This window comes from Diadema antillarum, unplaced genomic scaffold, assembly GCF_040938485.1.
Source record: "Diadema antillarum isolate AM-2024a unplaced genomic scaffold, OU_Dant_1.0 scf00000091, whole genome shotgun sequence".
Lineage (NCBI taxonomy): Eukaryota > Metazoa > Echinodermata > Echinoidea > Diadematoida > Diadematidae > Diadema > Diadema antillarum.
This window is the reverse complement of record NW_027270980.1, coordinates 1,934,857-1,956,145: the sequence shown is the minus strand read 5'-3', so window position 1 is coordinate 1,956,145 and position 21,289 is coordinate 1,934,857. Positions and strand designations below refer to the sequence as shown.

At 40.4% G+C, this 21,289-nt stretch overlaps 1 protein-coding gene across 1 annotated transcript in view; it reads right to left on the bottom strand.

The window, feature by feature from the left end:
• Positions 1 to 4,692: 4,692 nt before the first annotated feature.
• LOC139718227 (adenylate cyclase type 10-like) overlaps positions 4,693 to 21,289 on the bottom strand; it is a 51,557-nt gene continuing 34,960 nt past the window's right edge. The window contains exons 23-35 of the mRNA XM_071629706.1: positions 19,798 to 20,117; positions 19,200 to 19,491; positions 16,909 to 17,137; positions 16,243 to 16,386; positions 14,824 to 14,999; positions 14,056 to 14,206; positions 13,353 to 13,444; positions 12,592 to 12,710; positions 11,380 to 11,476; positions 10,685 to 10,800; positions 9,854 to 9,971; positions 9,280 to 9,478; positions 4,693 to 5,040 (exon numbers count right to left, since the gene is read on the bottom strand). Of these exons, the coding sequence (XP_071485807.1) occupies positions 4,693 to 5,040; positions 9,280 to 9,478; positions 9,854 to 9,971; positions 10,685 to 10,800; positions 11,380 to 11,476; positions 12,592 to 12,710; positions 13,353 to 13,444; positions 14,056 to 14,206; positions 14,824 to 14,999; positions 16,243 to 16,386; positions 16,909 to 17,137; positions 19,200 to 19,491; positions 19,798 to 20,117 (2,401 nt within the window). The remainder of the gene's footprint in view (positions 5,041 to 9,279; positions 9,479 to 9,853; positions 9,972 to 10,684; positions 10,801 to 11,379; positions 11,477 to 12,591; positions 12,711 to 13,352; positions 13,445 to 14,055; positions 14,207 to 14,823; positions 15,000 to 16,242; positions 16,387 to 16,908; positions 17,138 to 19,199; positions 19,492 to 19,797; positions 20,118 to 21,289) is intronic.

Sequence of the window (21,289 nt, the reverse complement as noted above, 5' to 3'; positions counted from 1 at the left end):
ATGTTCGGCATTACCTCACTTGAGGCTCACTTTGGCTCAGGTGAGCTAAAAAGGACGGATCATTAGCGCCGTGCAAATACCATCCTCTATATAGTTATAATAATTTTATAAAATGGGTTCAAGAATGTAGCTAATTGGAAGCGCTGAAATGAGTCACGTGTGCATGCATTAATTTCTCACTAACATGCACGGCCTGACGTCACAATGTTTACACTAGCGGTGCGCACTCAATCAGTTGTTACAAGTGCGTCGCGCGCTACTATACGCGCTGTCAATCCTGTAAACAACTTCTAGTTCGGGCTGCCGGCCGGCCTTTCTTGTGTGCATAACATGTGTGGCGTACGTATACTCTTATACGTACAGTACTTATATGTGCGGGATTTCCGAGTGCGACGTGCGTAAATGTTTGGGACGAACATCTTCGGACATCTTGACTCTTGAGCGAGTGCTACATGTAGCTGACTGGTATTGACCCACAAAGGTACGTGAAAAATGCTGTTAGTTTTCGACCCATTTTATAAAACAAATGATGCACAGGATTATTTCGTGGCGTTAGTGGAGATGCAGCTCACTCTTGGGTATTTACAATGTAGTGCAACATGCACTCGGCTTCGCCTCGTGCATGTTTCACAATTGTAAATACCCTCGAGTGCGCTTTATACATCTCCACTAACGCACTCTATCCTGTGTATCATTTGTATAATATTGCATGTCGAGATTGGAATTCACCACATCAAGTAAGCTCGTCGGAAAATTGCGATGGCCGTTGGTGAAAGGAAACGAAACTATCCAAGCGGGTTTAAGAATACCAATCTACCACGTGAAACCCATAAGGGAGTTTCTCCCCCATAGTTCTTATGACCTTAATGTGTTTAATGCAGGAAAAGGATGGTCTGCATGTGTGTATTAATGACGGATATACAAGTATATCATAATGTCTGTGTGACCACAAGCATAGTAACAGTTGGTTTTGATCGGGTTCATATCTGATATGTCTTGTGTTGTGCATGTTGTGTATGGATTTTGACCGTTATTTTCTATTACTATTGCTAATTGCTATTGCTATATAGTAAAGAGAGTTTCTCACTTCCTTATGTTACATTCCAGTTGACTGTAACTGTTTTATTTGTTTGATTATATACTATAGGATCTCTGAAAATCGAATATATACAGAAATAAAATCAGGAATAAAATGGTCAGAGTCGAGGGATTTTCGATCTCATGAACACAAGCAGCCCTATTAACAAATAGCTTTAGAAGTTCGTTCAGTCAATAAAAGGACAACAAAAGACGAACGGCCTACTTTACAGAAGTTCCTCGCTAGAGACAGAATGCGAAACACACGTGAGCATTTGAACGATTCTAGACAAACTTAGTCTGCGAACAATCTTTCGAGGTTGTATTTGAATAATTTAATACGGAACCATTGAAAGAAAACAGAGACAATTATCATGAAATTCCAGTATAAAATTCTGAACCACTACCACAATTAATATAATATGCTCTGGCTTTGCTACATGACAATATGTACATATATCTAAAATTCTATTTCCTCTCTTCTCTACAATACAATGTACAAGTTTCGATCATATCGAAATAAAAACAGACAGAATGACACCAAGTGTGATGAGTTTCATCAGACGTACAGTAAATGTAAACATGGTAAAGGCAAGTAAAGCATATAACAACATCAAGATTTGTTTGTGTTTTTTTTAACTGGCGTTTATTTCTCTCGTAGAGAAATAATGAGTGCTTATAGTATCATAGTAACGATACAGAGTAAAACCTCTTTCCCAACAATCAAACGCTAAACGAACAAATTGAACAGCCTCGTTTCACAATCCATATTGTGTTACAAAATGCATTATGATTAGGCATACCGTTTGTATTGATGAGGATGATTACGGCAATGAATTGAATTGAATTGAATTGAATGGAATTGAATCGAATCGAATTGAAATGAATTAAATTCAACTGAATTGATTTGCATTGAATTGAATATAATGAATTGATTTGAATTGCATTCGAGTTTTGCGAGGAGTTTCTTTCTCTGCAGATCTAGTGCCAGCATCATATTGCTGTACACTGTTAAATGCCTATCCCAAGAGATGAACACCATCGAATAATAATGATGATAATAATAATAAAATGCATATCAACGACAAAACAAGTTGTATTATCATCACGTACCTTTTCTTCATCTGGGCTTACATCACATAGAAATGCAATTACCCGCCTCCCATGCCACGTACTTTAAACATAGAGAGTGGAGGTTCCGCGTATTTAAAGAGGACAGGTAATATACCGACTATACATCCAAGGCTATCTTTGAATGGAAAACTGACAGCAGCACGTCACAATAGTGTGAACTATGACAATGATCAGTGAACTCAGTTTACCTAGATGACGTCGGAAGACGTCATCTTGTTGCCATTGCGTGCAGGCCTATAAAGACCATTTTATTCGAGATGGTCGTGGATATGAAAACGTGTAGTAGCCTTGTTTCATTTAAAAAGCAAATCTTAAAACGCATAATAGATTGGGTAGCGATTATCTTGCGATCTCGGCTTTGCTGTAGTTACCTTATATCTAATGCACACAATTCCGACTGACGCACTCAGACCTGTGCGTCATATGTATACTGTACAATGTACTTTTTTGTCTCTTCCAAATGTCATTATATCCAATTATCACAAACAGCTGAACAGTATATTAACCGAGGTACTGATCAAACACACATAAGACATCATAACAACACAGCTGTCTCGTTCAGTCTTATGCGACTTGTGATAAGTGGTTCCTTGCAGAGAGACAGTTGACTCCACATTGACATTGCAATTTGCAAATCATCGCGAATGCAAATACGGGGGGGGGGGGCGGAGGATAAGAAATAACAGATCTACTGTTGATTTCACATAGTCACTAATGATAATGACAACAATAACAACAACAGTAACGATAAATAACATTTATATAGCGCTTAATACAGATGTTTCATAAGCGCATTAATACAGAATAGAAAATAATGAATAAATAAATGAGATATCATGACAAGGTCAAAGAAAGAAATAGCACTTAGGTCACAAATCAATCTCTTTAATGCCAAGGCAACTTTATCAGGTGATAAACATTAAAAAGAAAAGAACAGTGAATACTTTGACTTTCTGTATACCCGCAAATGATGTGAACGAAAACGGAAGAAATAGAGGCATTAGCTATATATCCCTTTGGTTTCTTTCTCATGGGCGAAGGCAGATGCTTTCTGCGACGTTCCAGAGGAACGGAGGTACTCATTTTCCTGTATGCCGCCTATAACACAGACAAACGAACAGATAAAAAACAAAACAAAAACAAACAACAAACCGGCAACAAAGTCTGGCCCTTTCCCCGTCGGAAGGCACGCTATCTATGTCGTCGCTTTCACTCCAAACCTCCTTTTATTAGAATTAGATAGGTATCTATTGACAAGGGAGGGTCAATGTAGATGAAATGGTCATTTCAATTGGGGAACTACACTGAACACCCACACACACCCACACACACACAAACACGCACACAAAACCAAACAAACACATAAACAACAGTAAAACAAATGTAAGTCATCAGAATGAAGACATCACGCTCATTACACTGGAACAGCTAAGGTTGGACATGGACTATTACAGACATGACAGCGACCAATCACATGACGCTGTATAAGGATTTTTTTTTCGTTTTTTCTTACTTAGACAAGGTGACGATAAAACTTGCTCTAGTAACAAATGTAAAGAATGTAAAGCTGCATTTGCAGAACGCCTGAAAAGTGATAAAAAGCACATCTGAAATGTCATCTATGATGTCACTGCAGAAATCTACTTGCGAAACGATTCAGAGGGCATAAAATGAACATTACCAAAGAAGATAAGCTGAAACATCAGAACATCAGTTTTACTAGAGTTATACATGTCAGAAATGCAGCATATTTGTACAGCGGATAAATGGGACGATTTATCAAGAATGATATCCACTTATATTGAATAATCTATCTTGATAATAAGATAACAGTATTCATTTCACAGGTACAGGACTGTGTAAACAAAATTCGTTTCTACAAGCGTTTCATTCGCTGTTCTGAATCTAAAAAATGTTATCTGCAAAAAAAGAACTAATCAGTATGATTTGATCAATACTGCAAACTATTTACACGCTTAAAAGGGAAGGACGCAATATCGTTCTAACTAACTAATCAAGACTACAAGTCCTACGAAAGTCCAATCAGGCGCACAATACACACACATGGTGGTGAACACGCATAACTTGCTCTAACAACTGAATAACGCTTTCTTAAAATGAAGCGGAGAAAAAGACCTAGTTAGTATAGCATGCTGCCAAGTAACAAGACATTATATTTATAACTGTTATCTGTATAACTGTATCTGTTAGAGCAAATCTGATCGTGCGACATGTTTGCTTTAAAAGAAACCTGTTAGAGCAAATCTGATCGCGCGACATGTTTGCTTTAAAAGAAACGATTTGGTCACTTCAAACGCCACGATCGCCGTTCGGTGATCAGATGTCGTGCTACAGCCAGCTGATGCCTGCCTTCTGATAATCCCTTGCAATTTGTATCATACTCGCACGAGCTGAGATACAAAAATGATTAAATCTGAGTAATCTAAAAGCTACTGTCGAGTGTTTGATAAGCACCATCGTTTACTCTGTCGGCTGTCGCGGCAAGGGCAGAAGAAACTTGACGACCTCGACCTCAGACGCTTGCCCGCCGCTGTAGCGACTCGCGGCGTCCGTGGACCTGGCCAACCACGCACCTTCCTGGTTCTTGAGTGTGTCGCCGGACGGGTCGGCCCAGGATTCCCAACTCTGCTGCGCCCATCGCTTCTCCATGAGGTTGCCGGTTCTGTCGCAGACCTTGATGCATTTGGTCAGCAGCTTTCTGGCCTGGCGGCTGTTCCCCTGCAGGACGTGGTAGTAGGCTCTCAGGTGCAGGAGCCTCGGCAGGAAGACTGGGAACCGCTGGACCTCCACTTTGAGGCGATCCAGGACCTGAACGCAGGACAAGAGTATCGCTGTCAGTGATCACTTGCAGGGGAATGATAGCCACATAAATATGCGAATTGAGTGAATGCATCAATATTAGTAGAATACCTCTAGATAGAAAGTACAGCAGTTCGTGACGTCACAGTAGGACGACACGAATGTAAGGAAATTCCTCAAAAGTTTATTTGTTATGAAAAATACACACGCCCTCGACATGTTGCTAACACGTGTTAAGGGTAACATTATTCCCCCTGCTTTTTGAAAGAGGTAAGTCAAGAGCTCTTTCGTTATACTAGAAAAATGAAAATATGTTGAGTTCACTTCACATTTTCTCCATATTACTGTTGTACATTTAATTAATTCATAACTTTTGAATGGATTGTCCAATTTTCTTCAAAGTTCACTATTGCAGTATCTTGATTTTGCTGCATTCACTCAATCTACAAATATTTATAATTGGGTATCATACCCCTTTGAACCCATGTCCTCATCAAACACAAGTTGACCCCGAATCAGGTCCTATTCTCAAAATTACACCCCTGATTGCAATTATTATGATTTTGAACAGTTTCGTGATTCAATATCTATTAATGCGTCGATGAACAAGCTTAGCTTGATTCATTATAATGCTAGAAGTTTGAATAAGAATTTTGATAAACTTTGTGAAGATTTACAGGTTCTTAAGTTCCCCTTTTCTGTTATAGGAGTAACTGAGACATGGATGAGCAATACATCAAATCATTTTTCTTTACAGGGTTATAATATGTTCCAAGCTAATCGTATTGAAGGCCGAGGCGGAGGAGTAGCATTATATGTGAGAGAAAATCTGTCTGTTCAAACTTTACAAGATGTAGAATTGTCTATTGATGGCGTAGAATCTCTTTTCATTGAAACCACGGATGCAATTAAGAACAAGAAAATAATTGGAATAGTATATCGTAAACCTTCTTCAAATGTCGGTGATTTCATAAAATCCTTTGACCTAGTTTTGAATACATTGAATGCAATGTCGAAAGTGTGTTTTATTATGGGAGATTTGAATCTTGATTTGATACAGTATGACCAAAACAGTGTCATTCAGAATTACGTTGATATGCTTTTTTCAATGGGGTATTCCCCCCTGATATGTAAACCGACCCGTGTATGTTCTAATTCAGCTACTCTTATAGACAATATTTTTACCAATTCTTCTGACCATCATTTCATTTCTGGTATTTTACTCTCTGATTTGAGCGACCATTATCCAGTTTTTTCTGTTTCTTCTTTAGCTACGTTGAGTCCAAATAGTAAAAAGCATAGTGTATTATCACGGAAAATAACACCTTTGTCATTATCATCACTGATGGGCGATTTATCGAAAGCTGACTGGTCAGATATCCTTGAGCTGACCGACGCCAATCTTGCCTATGAGTTATTTTTGGACCGTTTTCTGTTTATATTGAATGAACATATGCCGCTTAGAAAAAGGGGTTCTGTTGATAAAAGGATTAAAAAGCCCTGGATCACACGTGCAATATTGAAATCAATCAAGAAGAAAAACAGATTATTTAAATTGTACAAACTGAACCCAAACAACAGTAATGAATCATTTTATAAGCAATATCGTAATAGACTGAACTCTGTTATTCGACATGCTAAAAGAAAATATTATTATGATGAGTTTCATAAGACTAAATTTGATTCAAAACGTATGTGGAAATTTATTAACCGGACTCTGGGAAAAACTGATAGTAATCTGCCTGAAATTTTAGTACAAGGAAATGATGTTATATGTGATCAAGTTTTAATAGCAAATATTTTTAATGAACATTTTGTGGATGTTGGTCCAAATTTGTCTCGTTCGATTGATACATCAGATACGTCTATGAGTTTTTCTGATTTTCTCTCTGGTAATTTTGAACGTTCTTTCTTTTTTAAACCGGTTTCTGAATCAGAAATATATGATATTGTTCACAAAATTGATGGTAACAAGAGTGCTGGCTTTGATAACATACCCGCTTCCATTGTAAAATCAGTTATCACATTTATCATTAAACCAATTGTACATATATGTAATTTATCTCTTGAAACCGGCGTATTTCCATCCAGTATGAAAACTGCCAAAGTTATCCCTGTGTTTAAGAAAGGGGACAAGAATGATTGTAATAACTACAGACCTATATCAGTACTACCGGTTTTTGCAAAAATATTGGAGAGAATAGCATTTGATAGGCTTTACACTTTTCTTAATCAGAATGATATTCTTTGTTCTAATCAATATGGTTTCCGTTCTCATTATTCTACTGAGTTTGCTATAATTGATTTATATGATCGGGTATTGAATCTTATCAATAAAAATAAGCATGCAATTGCAATATTTATGGATTTATCGAAGGCCTTCGACACCCTTTCCCATTCAGTTTTATTATCCAAATTGCAATACTACGGGGTTCGTGGTATACCATACCAGTGGTTTCATAGTTATTTAACTGGGCGAAAACATTATACTTTATACAATACTTACTGTTCTAATAGCAACTCATTATTGTGCGGTGTTCCCCAGGGGTCCATATTAGGACCCCTTCTGTTTTTGATATATATTAATGATATTGTAAAATGTGCACCGTTTTTTCAGTTCTTATTATTTGCAGATGACACTACTTTAGTAGCATCCCATTCTGATTTTTCAGTTTTGATTGATTCCATAAATGAAAATTTGAATTTAGTTTATATTTGGCTTCTCTGTAATAAGTTATCATTGAATGTTCTCAAAACAAAATATGTCGTATTTCGTTATTCGCAAAATTTGAGTGAAAATTATGACAACATATCATTGTATATAAATGACACTGCAATTGAACACTGTTCGGTAGTAACATACTTGGGAGTGACATTAGATCAACATTTTGCCTGGGATTTTCATATTAATCATGTCAGTTCGAAGGTATCCAGGATCATTGGTATACTTCAACATATAAGGCATTTGTCCCCCTTCGTATTTTGTTTATGATGTACAATGCATTTATTCTTCCATATATTATGTATTGCAACACTGTGTGGGCCACTGCATACCCGTCCAAACTCTGCAAACTGCACCGTCTTCAAAAACGGGCTCTACGTATCTGTTCAAATGCCGAATTTTATGCTCCATCTATGCCTTTATTTTATAGTTTGAACACTCTAAATATTTATGATATTAATAGATTAAGTATTTGTATGATTATGCATCGTTATTTTTCCAATACATTACCTGAGTATCTGATGGAAACGTTTTCTTTGAATCTGGATGTACACAATTATGATGCTAGAAATAGACAACTTTTCCACAAATCTAGAGTAACTTCCCATTCCCTGTATAAATCGATTCGGTATACTGGACCAAATATGTGGAATTCTCTGCCTCCATCGCTACGCAATATTCAATTTCTGAACTCATTTAAAATTAAGTATAAGTTTCATCTTTTGTCGTTTTATGTTTAACGCAAGAACTTATATTCACTCACATTCACACACTCGCTCACGCGCGAACACATTGAGTTATTCTGTGCTGTACTGTAGCTATATATTTCTATGTCATACGTTATGGGTGTATCTACCTGTCAAGCCTCCTAGGCTTTTACTGATACATCCTATTTCATTTTTCTTTATTACAATGCACTCCGTTTGTTCTATTGTATTTGTTCGCTGATAGTATTTTTACCATTTTAACCTGTACATATTGTGTATATATGCATGATTGTTATTTTTCCAATCTTTTTATCCGAAGAATGAAATAAACGAATGAATGAATGAAATATTCGACGATATTTCCCCGGGATACCTTCCCAGGATTATGAATTAATGAATAAATAGAAAAGTGAATTGATAAATGAATAAAAGAATGAATACGGTGGTACATCTACTTTAGTTTATCAATGAGCCTGAGGAAATGGCGACATCGGGGTTGAGACATAGCACACTATGTTGCGATGCCAGTTTTTATGTCAAATGAGTGGAAATAGGGAGAGTTTAGATTGCAAAAAAACTCGAAATAATTAAGGCACACTGAATTTGAAGCAAGTTGATTGTCACAGCCATCATTGGATTCCCTTTTTATCGCACCCAACATAGTAACCTATGTGCAACACATAATGACAGTGAAAATTATTGGGCAGACTGATAATTACATCATGTGCAAGCATAGCCGTACTGAGGAGTACATAGATTATAGACTCCTGTAACTCCAGTTATTGTCATCAGCACTGACCAACTGACAATCATTCTCACTTCTTTCGCCTGTGACCGCGACCGCTCCCTCGTGTTCTGGTAGGCGTTCTTGAGGCAGTTGAAGTAGTTGACCAGGTGGCACTCTGCCAGCTTGGTCAGACCCTGGATGGAGTAGAAGCATGACTTGTTGACCGGCATGACTACTTCCAGTGAGGACAGCCACTCGCAGGACGACTCAAAGCGACCGAGACGCGCGTACCTGGGAGATTATAACAGGTGTTTTGGGGTTGAACACACATGTATACCTTTTAGCTGATATGTGACAAAATATGTAAGCATGTTTTATCCGTGAGACCAAATGAGGAATTTTCTTTCCTATTCTTTGTATCGCTGAGATTTTTTTCCCCCAAAAATTCTTACCATGATGGGCAGGCCTTGTGCAAACACCCTGCAGATGCTCAAGACATGCTATTATGGTAAAACAAAACCTTGATCGAACGTCCTGACTAGTCAATCATAGTATCATGTACTGTATGTATCATCTATCTTTTCTTTGTGTTCAAGTTCCATCTTTTCACTATCCCAGACAAATTCTCTGCGAATCATGTAAAGAAGTTATACAGGTGGGACTCACCACAAGGCCAGTGCTGCAATGAGATGGAACCTCGGCATGTTGTTGATCGAGAAGGCTGGCTCTCCGGCCGCTTGGCGGCAGAACTGGATCAAGGTATCGTGGCGTTCCAGAGAGATACCTGCACGCACATGAGTTCAAAGTTGCTTTAAACTTTGTGATCTTTAAAAGTGGTCTCAACATAATTTAACAGTCTTTACTTCATGGGTTTGGTTTGACGTATTTTTGTCTACGAATAAATGAGAACTGCACGCCATGTTCAGATTGGATTCGATAGATAAGAGTAAATCTATACAATAATTGAACAAAGGCAGATAACAAGAAACGTGTGGAAATTAAAATTTGATATTGTTTTGTGGAATATCAATATCGCTCACAAAATTACTTATGTATGTCAAAACAGCTTATCGGTACACTGGTTTACATTCAAATCTTTGCAAGACTTCCCTTACTAGAATAAGCTTCAATAGAAGTCATGAAATTCTTTCGCATCAAACCATTCAACAGCTGGAATGATTTTGAGGGAGAAGTGTCTTGTGTTATCATGACAGATACTAAGTAGTGTCCGTTGTGAAAAACAGGGAAAAAAATCTTGTTTTTATTCTCATTTGAAAGGATATTCCTTCTTTTCCACTGATTACAATATCTCAAACAGTAAGAGGACTTTCCCTTTAAGCTATTCAGCTAGCCTGGCACACAAACAACTTTACAACGAAAATGCATTCTATATCTTCCTTTCCTCATCAAATGTATCTTGATTGAACAAAGTGAGCTAAGTCATCGTTGCCTTTCCCTCCATCATCACGATTCGTCGTCGGCTTTCATTCGACCTACCGGTTTCCATGACAAGGTCGATGCAGCCGTTGATGTAGAGCCCCTTGCCCATCACGTCTTCCTCCTCCGTGGCTGCGTATTCCAATTTCTGAAGCTTTTCGATGGCTGATGCAAATCTGGAGAAACAATAATCCAAGGAGGGGGAGGCCGAGGGTATGGAGAAATAATGGTTGGTTTTATCATCGAAAACTTGAGTCATTGGAGGTTTGGACGTGTATTTTCTGGTCTGTTCTTGTAAATGAACTGATATTTGTGTTTTCATTGAATGACATGCTGAAGCATGGTTAGAAAAATATATACTGTATATACTGTACAAACTACGTACATGCATATGCCCAAAATGCTGGTTTCTGATAGGGGGCTAAAGCCTGTTTGGACATATGTCATGATTTTCACTATAGGGCCAGCGGTAAGATGGTAGGTCGAGGGGCAGATAACATTCAGCATACTGAGAAATAAGTTACAACACTTCACATTACCAAAGTGTAAGGACTATAACGTCGATGGATATCCACAGCCGAGCTGGTGTTGAGCGGCTGCTGTCGTGGTAGTTTCGAGACTCGGCAGGTTGAATTTCTTGCATTTCTATATAAAGCGAGGCAACCATGCCGTGCGTTTCTGTTGGTGACTATACTGCTATTGAGAATTTCACGACACATGTATGGAATGAGAAATAACGTGTAGTAGTGTTTTACCTGCCAGCAACCATGAGCGCTCTAACGAGCATGGGGAGTACTTGGATTGCCATTTCGTTGTCATGAAGTTTTTCGGCGATCTTCAGCGCGCTGTAACCTACCAAAAACAGAAAATGATCATAAAAACAGATGATTTGAGGGCAAACACAAACTTGTAACTGCACCACGCACTCGAATTGCGCAGTGAAGAATGTACATATGTACCTTCTATACCTTATTACATTAATGGTGTTGATGACGTTGATGATGATAATGATTATGATAGTTTAAATTTAAGTAGTAGAAATTGTAAGTACTATAATCTATAATTCTTGGCATAGTGCCACTACTTCTACTACCATTACATGTACTACTTCTAGCACTACTACCATTACAAGTTCCACCACCATAGGCCCCACATTCCATTAAAAAAAGTTGATATGACAGCAACTCTTGATGCAATGGCAAGCGTCATGGCAAAGACAGGTACATGTATCCCACTGATTTGATTGGCTGTTGCTACGGGAAGTTGCCATTTCAACGATAATTGCAATCCCGATATCTTCCACGAAATGGGGCCCTGGTCGTGGTACTCTAAATGCTTTTCAACATAATCGGAATCATATCCACACACACAGTGTTCTCACTCCACTACACAAACGAAGTAACTGTAAGACGGAAGATCAGTTAAAAGTGGATGATAATCACGTATGTCCCCCACACAAACAGGAGACATTTGGTGCTCTAGGTATAGCAACCCTGGCGCCAAGGACTGAGATACTGTAAGTTGGACAGAAGGATGAAAAAAAAAAAGAGGTGGTGGAGGAGGACGACGATGATGACGAAGAAGAAGAAGTTGGAGATACAAACATACAATAGAAAATGAAGTAGAAAAGAAGAGAAAAAGAACAGAAATAGAAGACGAAGAAGAAAAGAAAAGGCGAGGAGCGAAAAAAATAAGAAAAAGAAAGAAGTAAGAAAAAAAAAAGGCAGGAGAATAGGGAGGGGCACGAACAAGTGGTGGGAATAAAAGGTGATCAAGAAAAAACGCAAAAGAGCAAGAAGAAGATGAAAAGTAAAAGGTTTTTCCCTTCGCGCAATCTGTCCTCTGCAAACTTTCTTAGTCTATTACACTCTAGCTTGAGATGTTTTCTCCGCTTTCCCTTGTCGTTCGTGAAAGAGACTGTCTGCTAGAGAGGAGGAGCTCCCGAAACAACATGACCGACGCATTACCTGTGTCTATGGCTCCTTGAACGTTTCCATTGGCGAGTCTCGTCTTCGTGCTGACGTTGTAGAGATGACTGATGACGCCGAGCTCTCGGGCGCCCACCTCCGTCGGCGTGGAGACACATCTGTATTTAGGTATCGTTCGATTTGATTTGATTCCTTTAATTCTTTGTACGACATTGTTTTACAATAATATTGTGATCTATTTCATTATTCAGCAATCATACCGGTGTACAGAGTATTCATAACAGGACATTTAGTGTTGTTCACACTAAAAAATTCATAGCTTCATCTCATCAATTAAGGTCACCCAAACTTGAAGTAAACTAAAGATTTATACCGTATTTTGCTATAAGTCAAGACTTGCTTTACTCAGAAATTATATCGATCATCCTGCTTTGAGAAACAATATAAAACTTGGATGTTTCCGCTGGCTTGGTCGACATAATTCATCCACAAGATGTGTGTTACCATGCGATGTTTTGATGAAGCGTTAAACAGAGGTTACTTGAATTATAACGAACTGGAAATGAAGCACGAGTCAGAGCTGATTAGCCTCTAGATGTTTCAGTTGTCTGCGATGCCCCTCCCCATTTTCAATCAGTTCAAAATATGTCTCATCACAAGGTCATTAAAGAATCAATCAAGCTCAACAAATATTGAATAGGTAAATGTCAGTCCTAGAGTTAATACGAAATCACTAGAGGCTACGATGTTACATACATAATTATGTTGTCCTGAAACTAAAACTTAGGAAGAGCGCTTACCTCTGCATGGCCATCTTTTCGTAGCGACGTCCAAGTTTCCGCCACCTGTACGCCTGGCACGTTTCCATCATGTTGCTGTAGGATCGTATGACCTGTCACGGCATAGTTTTCAAATAATTATAGATGTATGTCGTTTTAGAAACAATGGGTAGACAATCAACCCTTTGGTTATATTGCAAAGAATTGAACATGTGAGCTAACCGGTCTTATGGAGAGTATTTCCTGGCGGAAGTGAGGATTTGGTGAGACAAGTGGCAGGGAACCAAAATCTGTTCTTTCTCGGTCCTCATGGGACTTGTTTGGAATGACAGAGTTGCTTCCCACTGCCATAACCATGTGGCGTGCAATCACAAAATCTCACTTTAAAATCTCAAATTTAGATTTCAAGTTTTCATGGATTTGCTGCTTTTGTGAAAATCGACTGCTCATTTCCAAGAGAGTTCCTACAATACTGAGAGTTCCTTAATATAATACTAATTCTGAAAGAGGTACATGTATTTTAGTCAAGTGCTCCTTCACTTTGCTAGAAATAAGAAAATATGTTGAATTCTGTTTATATTGTCTTTATATCACTGTCCTGCAGTGACGTCACAGACTGTTTTAGTGTTGTATTTGTGTTCTACTAACATTGCTGCATTCGTTCAATCCACACCTTTATTTGGCGGAACTTGTCCTTTAAATTGCAAGGTCTCTGCATGCTCACCTCACAAATGTCGTCGTTGGCAGCCTCGGCTCGGTTCACCTGCTGCACGGCGGCCAGCAGCGCCCTCGTGTAGTCGCGGTTGTTTTCGTGGAAGTGCCAGATGTGCGAGAGGCAGCGCGCCTGCTCGTTGTACCGAGTCCAGTCGTCACAACTTCCGCAACGGAAAACAAGCACGAGATGGAAAAATTTGAGTGTGTGCCTCCTCGGAAAACTGCAGTTTAAAGGCAGTCCAACGAAATGCTGACGAGATATTGCGCATTTTGAATACACTAGATCTATAGCAGATTGTGGTTTTCTTATCCTGTTTCTTCATCTGGACAAAGCTGCTATAAGATCTCAATTTGCATCATGTGTTTACTTATGAATTTTCTGATTGAGTACATAATCATTTGTAGTATCTCTACTGTTATTTGACCTCCTGCTTTGCAGGAAATTCTTAGACACGATGTTGACAAACAACATGCAAACTATCCGATGACACAAGTGCTTTCGCCAAACTATTTGAAGAATGATAACCGCTTATAGTCAGGTTCGTCATCAATTCCCGACAAAATTCACAAAACAAACGATCACCGTTGTCATGATTATTTGGGTTTATTGCTGGGCTCAAAATACATGCTACTTTGCATGAGGATGATATTTGCTGCCATTTGTAATGATCAAGTACAATATGATCTAAAACGGAAAAAACGCAATGCAGTGTGCTCTCTGGCCATGCTGGCTGAAGCTTCTTTATTGTACAACTCTTGCGCTTTCATATATACATACCTGGTATTACCGCGGCATCGTCGAGGGAAAGCAACATGGAAGAACTGACAGAAGGCCTCCGCCATGAGTTTGAACACGGTGCTGCTCCGCGAGGCCGGCTGGACGTTGCCGAGGATGATCAGAGCACGGTGAAAGTGCGGCATCGACTCGTCCACACGCCCCATGCGGAACATGGCCTGGATGGCAAAGCGTACGTTGGGTAAGACTGTCATTCTGTTCGTGTGTATCCGTCCCCCCCCCCCCCTTTCTCTTTCTCCCCGTCTCTCACACTTTACAATCTTTCTTCCCCATCATTACACATGTATGATGGCATTAAGGTGTAAAGTTTGTCTTTTTCATTTGAAATCGTCCATACAATGTATCATGATATCTATTGAACATTGAGTAATGAATATTCATTGAACGCAGTATCATCGAACGGATATCAAACCATGAAATCTGCTAGAACTGCGCTTCTATTTTTTTTAACCCGACTGTGGCTCTTTTAGAGTTTTTCGAGGTCCAGATACATGTGTAGGCCAAATACAAATCTTTTTCATCTTCATTTTGGGAAGACATCGCGGCCCAGTGGTTGAGAAGCACTGTGAGAGAATACGGATAAATAATTCTATGACTGTGTTTTTGTTTGTTTTTTCTTGGATGAAATTATGAAGAAATCGACTATAGCGAAACAACCTATGTTCAACGTTGTGTGTGTTTTCTGTGTTTAACGAGACGATTTTCGTTTGTTGTTTTGTTTTGGTTTGATCGCATATCACTGAATTGAAACACATTCTCAAATTCGAGGCAGTATCAAATCTAATCATCATCTTAAGAATGAAGCTGAGAATCATGTAGCTATAGGTCCTTTAAGGCAAACAAAAACATCAAGAAAATGCAAATAAGGCACTTTTGTGATGAATAAAACATCCAAACATCATTGATAATACCATTTCTACCATGATTACCACTAACGTCGCCACCATCACCACCTCCACCACCATCACCATTACCACCACCACTACCACGATTTCCACCACCACAACCATCACCACCATTACTACCGTTACCACCACCACACCACAACCACACCACCATTACTACCGTTACCACCACCACCACCGCAACCATCACCACCATTACTACTGTTACCACCACCACCACAACCATCACCACCATTACTACCGTTACCACCATCACTACAACTATTACTATCAACACTACCACCACCACCACCATCACCACCATTAACACCATTACCACCACCACCACCGCAACCATCACCACCATTACTACTGTTACCACCACCACCACAACCATCACCACCATTACTACCGTTACCACCATCACTACAACTATTACTATCAACACTACCACCACCACCACCACCACCATCACAAACAAAAGCACCAGCAGCGGCAACGAGGAACTGTGCCTCACCTGCCCTATCATCCTCTCAATGAGGGCTCGCTCGTGGTCCCTGATTGTGATGTCTTTGGGCTCCTTGGGGTCCTCCGAGAGGGGTTTGTTGCCCTCGTCCAGCTCCCGAATGAAGCTCAGGGCCTCGTTCAGGTAAGACAACGCCTGCAAGGGTGACCAATGAGGTGAGCGTGTTATCTCTCGATGAGAAATTGGTTACCGTCTGGTTTTACTTGGCCTCGCTTTTCTTGTCTTTTTTCATGTATATCATATTTGAAATTTCTTCACCTCTCGTATTGATCAGCTCATGATAGTAGGAAAGTCTACTTGAATTTTCAATTCGTTCCTTGTAATTTAGTAAGATTTTACGGTGATGCTGTATGCTACACTTACATTATGTATCCAGGGATAACTTGGAGACCTAGAATTGGCCGATGAAATGAGAATTATTATGTATTGTTGCCATGGATAATCTAGTTTCTGAAATGCAGAAATCATTTATTTATATAGACATGGAATGGGACAAGTGTTGCAGGCAGTTGAAATTTAAGTGTGAACGCACATCGAGAACTTAACGCGTCTTCAATTTCATTTGCCGAGTTTAAAATCGTTTTATAATGAGAGCAAAGTTTTAGCTACTGTTGTTGCTGTTGCTGCTGTGAACTCGAACGTCGCAGCACAACGTACCTGCATGTTATTGCCCGTAGCCACGGCTGCCGCGCCGGCTTCCAGCATGAAGTAGATCGTCTTCGCCGTGTTTCCCGCCGCTCTCCAGTGGCGCACGATTTGCGACAGGACTGAGTTGAGGATGTCGGCACAGACGCACTCCCTGAGATCCAAGCTCTCGCGTTCGTTGGATGCTTCGTGCTGGCTGGACTCCACCTCCTTGTCGTTCTGTTCAGACTTCCCATCGATGCTATGATAGAAAACATGCAGTTTGAGAAGAGAAAAGAAAGCATACTTTGGGCAGATGAATAACTGACTTAAAGTATGTCACTCTAGCCATTTTTAAAATGCATGCGTGATGGGCAATATGAACATTGCCTAATCCTTGTGTTTCGCTTTTATTTTGACCACGTTGATTATGAGAGCGATACCATGTAAGTTTGCCCGTGTTTAACACTGTGTACATCTCAATCACTGTGTTTTCCAATCTCGTAACGTAAGTCTTCTTCCTTCAGATACAATATACTACAAAAACATCGGTCACGTGAGCTGAAAAAACACGAGAGAAGGTTAGAGGGGGAGATGGGAAGAGAGAAGAAGAGGAAAAGGGGGTTGGGAGGAAGGTGGAAGAAGGGGCCTTGTTCGCTCCAGTTAGAACTCCAGTAATACTTCACGGTCTATTCAGGGATACCGATTAGAATAAAAGCAAGGGCATGAAATACATCTACATGAAGCTGCTTTGTACACGAAAAGGCTTGAACTTTCACACTACCATAATGGCTGAGTCTGAATTCAGGTTTTTGCCTAAAAACTGACATCCTTGGGTCCATTACAGGGCAGGTTATTATTCAACCCATCACACATACCAATATGCATGCGCACACTGAACAAACACGTACACAAGTCTATAGCACCATCAACAACAACTACAAAACCAAGAGGGAAATCTGAATTTAAACTAGAAATATCACTTAAGGTGATTAATACCCCCGCCCCGTGACGGCAGTCTTACCCAAGGAATGATCTTTCCTTGATCTTCTGCCATTTAAATGCCGTTACCATGGCAACGCAGCTTCCGACACTTCCGAAAAATATGTCTTGCACTTCTTCCCACCAAGACTATTGTGTGTGCCACATTTCATAAGCTTTTGTCAAAAACTGAGGAAGTAGTTCAATCCACAAGATCTTTCCTTGATCTTCCGCCAATAATATGCCGTTACCATGGCAACGCAGCTTCCGACACGTCCGAAAAATATGTCTTGCACATCTTCCCACCAAGACCAATGTGTGTGCCACATTTCATGAGCTTCAGTCGAATACAGAGGAAGTAGTTCAATCCGCAAGATCTTTCCTTGATCTTCTGCCATTTATATGCCGTTACCATGGCAACGCAGCTTCCGACACGTCCGAAAAATATGTCTTCCACATCTTCCCACCAAGATCAAGGTGTGTGCCACATTTCATAAGCTTTGGTCAAAAAACTGAGGAAGTAGTTAAATCCGCAAGATCTTTCCTTGATCTTCTGCCATTAATATGCCATTACCATGGCAACGTACTTTCGGGTACTGTCAAAAAATGCGTCTTGCACATCTACAACCAAAGGCACACATCTGTACCAAGTTTCATGGAAATTGGGCAAAAACTGAGGAAGTAGTTTGCAACACAAAATTTTCCATCATTTTGGCTCATAATATGTGAGCTGTTACCATGGCAACATACTTTTTGTCACTGTCAAGAAATGTGTCATGCTGACCTATATCCTAAGACAAACATTCAATATGAATTCCATGAGAATTGGAAGAACACTGATGAAGCAGTTTTGCCATGAAGCATTTTGCCCTATATTCTACCAATAACATGCCGTTACCATGGCAACGCACTTTTTGCCACTGCGGAAATATGTGTCTTGCACATTAACATATTCAGATGAACGTCTGTACCTAATTTCATAAAAATTGATCAAAAACTGTGGGAGGAGTTCGCGACGCAAGATTTGTACCCATTTTTGCCCATAATATGCCGTTACCATGGCAACGTACTTTTGGGTACTGTCAAAAAATACGTCTTGCACATCTACAACCCAAGGCACACATCTGTGCCAAGTTTTATGGGAATCGGTTGAAAACTGAGGAAGTAGTTCGCGACGCAAGATTTGCAACGGACCGACCGCCCGACCGACCGCCCGACCGACCGACCGCCCGACCGACCGCCCGACCGCCCGACCGCCCGACCGACCGTCCGCTGATTCCTATATACCCCCTTCAAACTTCGTTTGGCGGGGGTATAAAAAAAAATTAAAAACATCAGCTAACCTGATGATGCTAAGAGTACTGTCAACCGAGCCCTTGCGAAGACTGATGGTGTTGCGGCGCCCCATCCGGCATTCCACGGGCGCGACATCGCTGTTCATATCTTCACCGTCGGACGCGTCTTCCTCGGGAGTTCCCTTTTTCTCCCCTCCCTCCTCCGCCACCTCCTCCTCGTCCACCTCCTTCTCCCCGTTCTCCTCGCTCTCGAGCAGCGGTCGCACGATAGACTGATTGCGTGACCGGAAGCCCTGGAGTACGCCACTTGCGCGATTGCCCGACTTTGAAGGCTCGTTTTCTGCAGGAATGGACGTGATCACAACAGCAAATGATTATGGAATTATTTCTCTTATATCTGCAAATAGCTCCTGAGTACTAATGGACAGTCACAACAATTTACTTTACAATTTACAATTCATGAACCCCGATAAACAGATATATTATGCTTAATTTTGTGTTTTCCTTTTCGAACGTGAGTTAGCTATAAATTCGACAAATTATACACTGTACCATGAAATAGGCAAAATTGATTTGCACGAGATGAAATTGTGTGTACGTTGGTAATGTGTCAACATAAGACAATTTTCAGAGGTAATCAAGTTACCAGTACTGGTCTTTGTGGTTCCTGCGTTTGTGGTGCCGCCGGTCGATCCTGAGTCTCCCGCGACATTGAGAGCGGTCTGCGACGTCGAATTCTCTTCCTCGCCGGTCTTCTTCTCTCCGGCCTCGCTGCCTTCGTCCCCGTCCGTCACCAGCTCCTGATCGACGTGTCCGGGCAGGAAGTCTCCCCCGCCGCAGGAATCGCACCTGTGCGCGAAGGACTCGAGGTAGAGGGCGGAGAGCCGGTGCAGCTTTTTGCGCTGGTCCATCAGCAGCATCTCATAGAGGGTTTCCTGCAGCAAGGCGCTGACGAACCGTAGGTTTCTAAACACGAATGGACAGATATTTTCCTGTTAGTTTGTTTATTGACAGTTATTGTAGGAGTTTGAGTAGATGAAGAAAAGGTAAACACCACTCTCATCTTCAAGTTGACCGAACTCAACCGCATACAATATGACTTTGCCACAATTCAGCGGTCGTGTGACCGAGCGACCAGGAGTGTGACGTCATCAGCCTCGCCAGTTTTCAGTCGTGCGACTGGGCGACTTGGTCGCAGTGTAGTGTACTTTCAGCCAATCACGCAGGAGTTATGTGCTGATGTCAGTACAGTCGTAAGTCTAGTTGTGTACGGATTACTCTGATCGCATAGTGTGCAGCGTCGAGTGGCGCGACAGGTCGTGCGACCTGGCTTGCCTCCTGAGTGTGCGACCAGTCGGATTGTGTAGTGCGCGGGTTTTACTTTATGGAGATTTACACGTACATACCTGACAGTAAAGGTTCATCAAAATCAGAATAAAAGAAGCATGCAACTCATGATAAGCTAAAGTTCATTTTATTCCGTGAAAGTTTGTTTGTTTGCTTTATTTTTGTATTTTCTACATACTGTATATGACAGTGAAATAACATACAAACTGAGGCGAATAAACATAGTTGCAAATGAGATGGCGGGCCCATCATGTCTCCCATTGGTTTGTACCCAACCCAAATTACATTTTATATCTCTTCTTTTTTTTCTTTTTTTTTGGGGGGGGGGGGGGGCAGTGTATTAGAAAGTGCTCGTATAACCTGTTCCATCTTAAAAAGGCTATCATTGCTATGGGATTGCAATCTAAGACTGATTTGATGACAAGGATATCATTTCAACTGTTACACTGATGCAAAGAAGTATTTCTTTTGAAGTTTTGTGCCCACGTTCATGGGAGACTTGTAAGGCGATAACATCATCCCCTATAACTAATACTAGGTCACATAATGATTTCTGTTGAAAGTAAATACGATGCCACAGACAAACCATAAACAGCATCGGCCGAATGTGATGAGAATGCTAGCGCTTCATAATAAAGACATGCGTTTCATTCAGTCATCTTTCTCATTTCTAATATGCACACACAATATAATACAACAAGCGATAGTGCAAAAACACCTTGTACATGCATGTTCCGAATTTCAGTATCTTCTTGATGATCAGTACATTGTGCTGATTTTACCGAAACCCT